This window comes from Crocodylus porosus, unplaced genomic scaffold (genome assembly GCF_001723895.1).
Source record: "Crocodylus porosus isolate Cpor-Errol unplaced genomic scaffold, CroPor_comp1, whole genome shotgun sequence".
Taxonomy (NCBI): domain Eukaryota; kingdom Metazoa; phylum Chordata; order Crocodylia; family Crocodylidae; genus Crocodylus; species Crocodylus porosus.
The window spans coordinates 12,995,556-13,004,978 of record NW_017728943.1 but is presented as its reverse complement, the minus strand read 5'-3'; the positions used below and the strand labels follow the sequence as shown (position 1 = coordinate 13,004,978).

Below are 9,423 nucleotides of genomic sequence, written 5' to 3'. Positions count from 1 at the left end.
ACAGCCACCCCAACCTTCAGCAACCACCACCCTGATCAGTTAGCAGCCATCAACATCGAGGCAAGACCCTCCACCAGCAAAAAGATTACAACTTGCTGAAGGCTCAGATGATGGTTAGCATTTTTTAGCAATAAAGTATTTTTTAATTAAGGTATGTACATTGTTTTTTTAGACATAATGCTATTGCACACTTACTAAACTACAGTATAGTGTAAACATAACTTTTATGTGCACTGGGAAACCAAAAAATTCATGTGACTCGCTTTATTGCGATATTCGCTTTATTGCGGTGGTCTGGAACCGAACCCACAATATCTCCGAGGTGTGCCTGTACCTGCTGAGCCAATTCCTTTTTGCTGCAGTGACAGAGGCATTGGCAGTGTCCTGCCCTCTTCCTGTGGTACCTTCTAAGTCTTTTCCATAGGGTGCTTTGTGGCTGTGGGGGGCAGGGATGAGAGGGGCCAGAGTGGATATGAGGACCAGTGAGGGCTCAGTCAGATCCCTTGTGTCCCCATCAGCAGTCACTCAGGATATCTTTACATGTGCTCCAGGAGTGGAGGGGACGGGGAGTTTTAATTAGAACGGCTCCGAGTACTGCAATTATAGCACGCTGGAGCAGCATCCCCACACATCTACCCGCGGGTTCTTTTTCCTTTTAGCTTGAATTTGTTTCTTCCCATAGGTTTGTTGAAGCAAGCTGGAGTCAGCCTGAGCAAGCTGCCCAAGGAAGTAAAGGTTTACCTGGTGACCAAACCCTCAGCCCCGTTCTGCAGTAAGTAGCAAAGAGGAAACTAGAGTCAGCAGAAAGCCAGCCTGGCTGCACAGACGAGGTGTGGGGAACTCCCATTTAGGAAGACAGGCCCAAAAGGACAGTCCCTCTCTGCTTGAAACAAGTAGTCCCATTGAGAGCCACAGCTCCTTCAAAATTGTTGGGGAGAAAGATTAGCTTTAGAGTAGCTTCAAACCCCTCAGTACGCACTGTTGAAAGGGTCCAATATGTTGTGCTCCTCCGAGGAAATGCAGACATCCTTGTGCCTTCAGCAGCCAGGCTCCTCAGTGGATCTCACTGTCCTGGCCCCTCTCTCAGCACCACCGTGTTCCCTCCTTCACCAACATCCTCAGTTGCTGAGGAGCCATGCTGGGTTGCAGGCAGTGGGCAGAGCCAAGATGCCGGCATGTTGCCTGCTGTGGACCCTCACCTGCATCCTTTTGCTTACCCACCAACGGAGACAGGAGACGCACCTGAGTAAAATAGAGTGACTGAGACTGGGAACTGGCCTGGAAGGTCTGAGCCATGGTAAACCCATGCTCACAGAAACAGTAGCAAATATCAGGCCTGATTTTCCCATGCTTCCAAGAACATTACCCTGGTCTAACTCCACTAGTCCTAATAGAGTTCTACCTGATTTACACCAGCAAGAGAGCATACCGAGGCCAAGTGACAGTGTCTGATACCTTCACTTCCTCCCTGCCGTATTTCTCTGTTTCTGCTTCACTCTTGCTCTTAAAATGACCTGCAGCAGAACAGAATCCAACAAGCAAACAATTACACACCCAGCCAGCTGCCAAGTAGTCTCTTTTTTGTGACAAAGCTCTGCTCAGATTTTCTCCATACAGTGTTTGTGAGGGCTGTTGGTGGGGTTGGGAGACCTTCTTTGGTGAAAGGTGAGGACTTGACCCAGAATCAGCATCTTCTGCCTCACTCTGGCACACACTGTCTGTTTCTCAGTGTATTACAGCTTGGTGCAGTTTCACCTGTCACAGAAAAGGAACTCGGTCACCAACCTCGAGATCACTTTCCGCAGCGGTGACTCCACAGACTCCACAAAGATCTCCATGTGAGTGACCTCCAGCCTCTCCCTGCCTGGCGTGAGATTGTTTCAAATCAGGCACATGCCCAATGCTAGCACAAATGGCCCAGTGCAATCTCCATCAGATGACCTGGAAATGTGACAAATCTCTCTGCTGCCCTGGACAGGTGCATGCACCAAATGCCCACCTTTAACAAGGTCTGGCCAGACTAACCCAGCCTCCCAGACATTTGGCCATGGGACAGGATTAGAAATGACTGGAAAAGCTAGAAGCGGCAAGAAAGGAGTTTACTGACATATCGTTATATGCAGCAAAAAACCCAGGATACAACCAAAGGAGGAAATGCACTGTGGCTGGGGACCAAAACCAGATGTGGGTATAATCAGCTCTGTCTGGTCAGCTCCCATCCTCCAAACTGTATTTGCCTTAAAAGGGCCAGGTTCCCTCTCACCCTCCATCCCCCTTTGACTCAGCTCCTCTGCTGGGGGTGGATTTTCCCACCACAGAGGAGTTCCCAGCAGGCTGGGAGCCAGCCTCTCCAACTTATACATTTGCCTTTTCTCAGTCACCGGCATGGCAGGCAAGAAGCTGCAGGGAAGAGGCGAGACCAGAGTGTGCAGCATTCTGCCTGTACCCAGTGGGTGCACATCCATTTGGAGCCACTGCCAGCTGGCACAGGTCAGAGTAGCACAAGCACTGGTGCCCAGATGGCTCATTTCTGCCAAGCTGAGCTGAAATGTGGTGCAGCAAAAAACCTCAAACAAACAAACACCCCCCCCCGCAACCTCATACAAAAAAAACCCCTCTTTGAATTGTGCTGCTTCCAGAAAAGAAAAGGTGAGATAGAGGGAGGAGGGTTTCCCCCAGGGGATCTCCAGGCTACAGCTGTACATCTGTGAAGATTATGAGCCTAGGCTCCAGACTTAAAGAGTTTACATAAGTCCAGGTGGATGGCCAGGCCCTTTAGAGCTTGGACTGACCTACATCATATCTGTGAAACTGAAGCCCATGAATATTTATTGCTAGACAGATAATTCCTTAAGGGGCTAATGAGGGGGTTTCAGATTCAGGCCCTGCATCATCTCCAGGCTCAGCAGCTCAGTAATTTGACAAGCATCCACCAGATGGAGCAGGATCTCAGGAAGGAAAAGGACACAGAGCCAGAAATGAACAAAGTTAAGGCCTCTTCTGCCTCTCTCCTCCAAAAGTTACAGGTATTGCACAATTAGCTGGTTAATTGGGAAATGAACTAAAACCAGCTGCGTGTGCAAAGTACCTGTAACACCATAAAAAGCACCAGCCAGCTGTAAAGTTAGACCTAAAAAATATATACTAACTTCATAGCTGGTTGGTATCCAACTTCAGTTTGTACCTGTAGCAGGGTCTCCCCTGCAGCTGCAGCTGGGAGCTTCGTCAACTGACATGACTTCCAGCTGCTGGGATGCATTGTGCCTAGCTGTTTTGGGAGTCTTGCAGACCCAGAGTCCAGAAGCTGAAAATTTTTGTTCCTGGCAGCACACCTTCCAGTGCTAGGACTAAGCTGGGTCCCAGCAGCTGTGGGGTACAGCTGCAATCTCCCAGACCCAGAGGTGCATGGAGCCTCCTGGGGCTGGGAGATCACAGCTGCTGCATTCTCCCAGTTCCAGGGGCTTTACGCACCTCCAAGACTGGAAGACTGAAGCAGCCATGATCTCTGTCCCAGCATTTTCAAGCACACCAGGGGCTGGGAGATCACCGCTGCATCTTCCAACCACGGAGGTGTGTGGTGTGCTGCCTCAGCTGGGAGCCCTTCAGTTGAGGGGTCCCAGCCAGGAGAGCTTGCTTCTTGTCAGTGCAGGGGGAGCCCAGGATCAGGCTCCCCTACACTGGCAATAGGGCATGATGGGATCTAATGAGTGATCCCACACTCACACCTTCTGCCATGCACCTGTGACATGACAGGAGGCGTGACTGTGTAGATCTTGCATTAGATCCCGTTGCACCTTTACCTGCACGTGTAGAGGAGCCCCAAGTTCTAAAAGGAAACATTTTAGCACTTAACCATAGGGCACAGAGCTCCAGTAGCATCAATGTAACCCCACACATAGGAGCGCTCATTCCCATAGAGGAGCAGCTTTATCTGTTTCCCTTCAAGCCCTATAAAAGGTGCTTTCAATTCATACTGAGAAGTTTATTACCAATATGTCAGTTTAATTCCATACATGAAGGAAGAAGCTTTTCTCATTTAGGCTAAGGCCTACCTATGCTTCCCACATAGTCTGGCCTAGAGTCTTACATGTTCCCACCTGGGAACTTAAACACAGGCCTTTCTATCCCCATTAGGCATTTAATCAAGGAACCCAGGTTGCAGATGCTCCAAGCACATGACCATTCCCAGGGGCATCAGTAGAATTTGAAGGTGTTCACTTTAGAAAATTTTCTTAGGCTCCTAAATGTGGACCAAGAGCTCTTAGTGCCCCAAAATGTCCCCAGATGGGGTAAGGCCTGCAAGATGTTTTCAAACAGATCCCCCTTTAAGGCCAACTGGAGCTGCACATGTACGGAGCATGAGGAATCTGGTCCTTTGTTGTTTGCTAGAGTAAAATCATTTAGTTCTCTTAGGAACATAATCATTTACCCCACTCACCAATTCTGTGATCCAGTAGGTGGTGGGGTACATCCTACCTGTAGGCTTTGTTCTGTAGGAAAAGAGATCTCTCTTGTTTCACAGTTCCTTGCTATTCATAGACTGCCAGGGTTAGAAAGGACTGCCAAGGTATTTAGTTTGACCCCAGACATGCACAGATTGCACAATTCCTCTTTTCTATTTATGGTACTTTTATCTTTGGCAGCTCCAAACCAGACACAGCAGGCCCAATTCACTCCACCATCCCATGAAACTCCACTGGCATCAGGGGAATTCCTTCTAGGGATGTACTAGGAACACTGTTTTCTAACCCCCAGGGGGGCTGATCACCAGGCATGCCAGTCTCACTGCCCCATCTCTGACAGAAACTAGGGCCCAATATTTAAAAGGGTGCAACATCTCTCACTTTATACATTTCCAAATGCTCCAGGTCACACAAGCTGCATGAAAGTGCTGGGAAAGCTGCTTTAACTGTGTGGAATAGGCATGTTCACATCCCCCTGACTCTGCAGAGGATAGGGATATAACATGGAAGCCCTTGCTACATGTTACATATACTACTCAATTAACTGGGTAACCATGCAATAAATTTAGACCAGCCACATGTGCAAAGTAAGACCAGCCACAAGTGTGAAGTAATTATCACTTGATACAAATGACTATTCAGCTATAAAAAAGAGCCAACCAGCTATAAAGTTAGCTCTTGTAAATGTGAAACAACTCTATAGCTGGTTTCTATCCAGCTTTAACAGGAATGTGTAGCAGGGCCTGGAGAGACAACCTGAAGGAAGGAGAGGTTTACCAGGACAGAGCCTCCCTTCTCTACTGCAGGATTTAATCCTATAAAAGGATCTTCTGACTTTTATCAGGTTTTATCAGGATTCCTACTAACAGTGCTGCCACCTGCTGTGACTCAATGGACATCTGTATCCTCTCTCCCCATTGCCCTTCTGTACACCAAGTTTACCTACACTTCAGTCCCCTGTTCTCATGGGCATCCTTCACCCTTCTTTGCAGACCTAAGCAAAAGCAGATGGGCCGGGGTCTGCTGGTTCATACAGTCCCAGCATGCCAGATGGAGAGTGTAGTGCTGACGTACCTCCCTAGGAACCGGTTCTGGAGAAAGGATGAGATCTCCATCACAGGCAAATTCTGCACAGTTCCGCTGCCAGTTGAGAACAGGTAAGGCACAGGCACACCCCTCAGGCCCACTCCAGAAAAAGAGCCTTGCTGGCTGGTCTTGTGCTGTGATCTTTCACCCTTTGAGAATGCACTGCTCCTCTGGGAAATCTGAAGCTCCCCAGGAGCTTGATGCATGTGTTAAAGCCTGCCTCTGTATCTTCCCTGATTGTTGCTGGGTATGACATGCACCAGCAATGGAGGAGGAACTGGGGAAGGGCTGACATCCCACATAGGCTCCTGTGCCTACCTCAGTATAAGAATATGGAAGTGACTTATAATGAATGTAGCCCATGATCTGAGCTAATGAATCATTGCTTCTTGAATGGGTAAAAGTCTCTGGAAATCTCTGTCCTAGACCAAATTATTTTCTACCCCTCACTTCCTTCACACTCATCTCATCATTGGAAGGGAAAAGATCTCAAGTCAGATCTATTGCAGAGGGCCTTATTAATGCTGTCCAAGACCGTGGGCAAATGGCATCTGCACCAGCTTCTTCTTGGTTTTGTCCTCATTTGTGCTCTCTACCTGATCCTTCCCAGTTTCATCTTCATTTTGAGAGGCTCTGATCACCAGCATCTTTCATGATGGGGCCTTTATGTCTGAGAAGGCAGAAACCCCTCCTGGTCTCTCTGAAATCTATGGCGGTTCCTGGGACATTATGGCCCAGGGTAGCCATCTTGTGAAAAACAGCATTGTCAGTACCAGAGAGCATGAAACTGCTATCATCCAGCCCAAGTGGCTCACACTGACATATCCCCATAGATGGATTCAGGCGGGGTGCATGGGGGACAGTGTGCTCAGCAACACCCTTCTTCACCTGTGTAGCGCAGTGCTGATGGGCTTGTCATATTGTTCTAAAACTCAGGGCACGAACGCTGCCTTTACTCACCCACCCAAATTTGGTGGCAGTCGAAAAGGGGGCAATAAGCAGTAGCAGGGCTCAGCCCCTGGGTTCCAGAGCCACAGCAAGCCTGCATGCCCTTGCTGTCATGTGGTCTGGCAGCAGCTGCAATAATGAGCCAGGGAGGAGAAAGAGCTCACCATTTGTCTGCACATCCCACTGGGAGGTATGGTTGCAGCCACTTTGAATCTGCCTTAGCCACATCACCTGTCTACACTTGGATACCTTCTCAAAGCCAAACCCCAACTTTTCAAGGCACTGGAACACAAGGCCAATTCATTACATCCCAACATGGCAACTCCTGTAAAAACTTTCTACCAAAAAACAGACAGGAGATGCCTCTGGGACATAGAGCTGCCCCTCAGAGGTGCAACGGCAGGCTGGCAGTCACCCACTGCTCTCCTGGGCAGTTCCCCATGAGACATGAGCAGTTGATAGAAGCAAGCATTCCTCCTCAGCTTTCTACAATTTGCTAAACTTTTTGTACTCCTCTTACAGTGAAAAGATGTTTTGCCTGTCTCAAAACCTGACACTGACAGGAAAAAAAGGCCTTCAGCATGACTTGGCGATTGCCTGTCTGTAGGACAAGACCTGGAGCACACCGAGTGCACCGGCATGGGGAGATGCACTCTGAAACGTGTTCTCTTTTTCTGCTTCTGGGTAGTATTTCCTCCAAAAAGGACAGAACTGGATGCAGTCTTCATCTCCTGCCTTGGGGTAGAAGGACTGACCACGCTAAAACAGAATGACGTGCGTACAAAGAAGAGCAAAACTTAAAAAGATTACAGAAGTAGTTTGGGAGTCCAGACTCCTGGATTCTAGTCCCAGCTCTGCAAGTGAGTGTGTGTAGCCTTAACTTAGTCACTTAATCTCAGTTTTCCTTTCTGTAAAATAGGATAGTAACATCTTGCAAAGGGATCACAAGGGTGAAAGGACTGGTTCAATAAAATGCTCTGAGATCTTCACATTAAAGGTTCTAGGTAGGCAGAGTATTATTTTTATCAGCAAAAGCTTAAGGCCCAGAATTGTATGAGCAGGAATCCATGTCATAGTAACACTAACACACACACACACCTACTTCAATCTAGAGACACATAGAATTTGAGACCCTCTTGATTTCATGAGTGGCTCTACCATCCATTTATGAAATTTCCCCTTCACATGACAAGACTCCATGAGCTTTCCCAACTTCCAAATTAGGCTCTTTTAGGTCAGCTCAAAGTCAGATAAAACACACTGAGGTGATACAGCAATATCCCTCTTTTAAGCTGGTGTCAATCGCTCCACAAGATACACAGCAGTGGAGAATCAGGCTCATCATACACATCATACCTGGAGAGCCATGGCAATACAGAATGGTCTTTCAAGGTCCGAGACTGTAAAAGGATGAAAAGGGCTGTATGGAAGGCCTAATGTGGAGGGACATGGACACAAATGTCTCTCTCCTTGTTCACCCCATCTCACTGATCTTGTGAGCCCTATGAATTTTCTAGGTAAAGAGAGGAAAGTGTTGCTACCTTTTCTATCCCTAAACCCATGCACCTTAGTGCACAGATCCCTAGATTCACTGGATGAAACCAGCAGAAGGGACATGCAGAGAATACTAAGGCTTCCTGAGGCTTGGGGAGGTTTTTTTCACTTGCCACCAAGGAAGGAGCCTGTCAATTCTACTCCAGCCAAAGTGAGTGGCTGCAGACCTATACAAGGCTCTCCTTCCCTCCAGTCCTCACCCTTCCCCAAGCTCTCCATTTTGTCCATTTGCAAAACAGCTGGCTAGCATACTAACTAGGGAGAGGCTACAGGAGTTTCTTTCTACCAAGGACAATTATATTTGGTGCCCCAAATACACATTTTTAAGAGGAAATGCTTTGGAGGGCATCTTGAGAGATACAACAGGCCTCAAAGGTACCAGAAGTCTACCCAAGCATAGAAAGCTACCTCAGAGAGATTTATTTGATTAGGCGAGCCATCCCTATAGATACAGCCCAACTTGTCAAGTCTGGTGGCTCCAAGAGCTGCATAGTTCCCTTGTGCTGATCAGAATCCTTTACACCCTTTCTAAAAGGACACTAACAGCTACCCCAGAGAAGCCTCCTAGCTGTACAGCAAGCAGCAGCAGCAATGAATGACTTCTGTTTGGGGGACCATGCAGCAGGGCTGTGGCAGAGGAAACTACAATGCAGTGGCCCTGCACCAGTGCTGTGGTAGAGGAGCAGCTGTCTGAGCTGCAGGTCCCTTCACAGCAGCTATATGCACCCCTTTTTAAGTGGCCCTGGCTGAGTTTTGCAGGAGCTCAGAATCACCAGGTCACAAGGCCTGCCCCTAGCCAGACCAGAACACCAATATATGAGCCTCTTGTAGAAGCAGCACAGAGCTGTTGGATCTGCCTCTGCATCTTGGTGGTAGGGGGCATTATGCCTGCAGTGTGGCCCCACCGCACCAGCCTAGCTGAAAAAGTCCCACAGTGACTAATGCTGTCATCACTCCACACAAGCCACCAGCAGATGAAAGTGCTGGGAGTGTCTGCAGCACAACTTTAGTCACTACTATAGTTGTAAGGTGCCTTCCACTTCCACAGTGGTTTGAGTTCAAACCCTGCACCTTCTTTGCCTCTTCTTTCTGACCTCACTGATCCTTCTGGGAGGGCTTATCTTGATCAAACCTCCCCTCTGTCTTCATGTGAACCCAGAGTCCATTTCAGGTGAGCAACAAAATCCAGCTCAGGTTCCTTCCACAGAGCTGTATCCACATTCTTGCTTCAAAAGGGATATGAATCCATTTTGGGTTCTTCCTCCTTCCAAGGCTGCACCCAGAATCCATTCCAGGAGGGCACAGAAATCGTATCCCGAGTCTTCTCTTCCTTCAAGTTACAAGTGCGTTGGCCAAAAGACCCAAACTTTCC

The 9,423-nt window shown here is 48.2% G+C and overlaps 1 protein-coding gene across 4 annotated transcripts in view; it reads left to right on the top strand.

Annotated features, from left to right (window-relative positions):
* PLA1A (phospholipase A1 member A) overlaps positions 1-7,493 on the top strand; it is a 22,160-nt gene extending 14,667 nt beyond the window's left edge. For 3 of the 4 annotated variants that reach the window (XM_019548729.1, XM_019548726.1, XM_019548730.1), the window contains 4 exons: positions 683-772; positions 1,730-1,838; positions 5,456-5,620; positions 7,020-7,323. In XM_019548729.1, coding sequence (XP_019404274.1) covers positions 683-772; positions 1,730-1,838; positions 5,456-5,620; positions 7,020-7,104 — 449 coding nt within the window. In that variant the 3' untranslated portion in view covers positions 7,105-7,323. Of the gene's footprint in view, positions 1-682; positions 773-1,729; positions 1,839-5,455; positions 5,621-7,019 lie in introns of all 4 variants that reach the window. The other variant, XM_019548728.1, reaches the window with a different exon arrangement.
* The last annotated feature ends 1,930 nt before the right edge of the window (positions 7,494-9,423 follow it).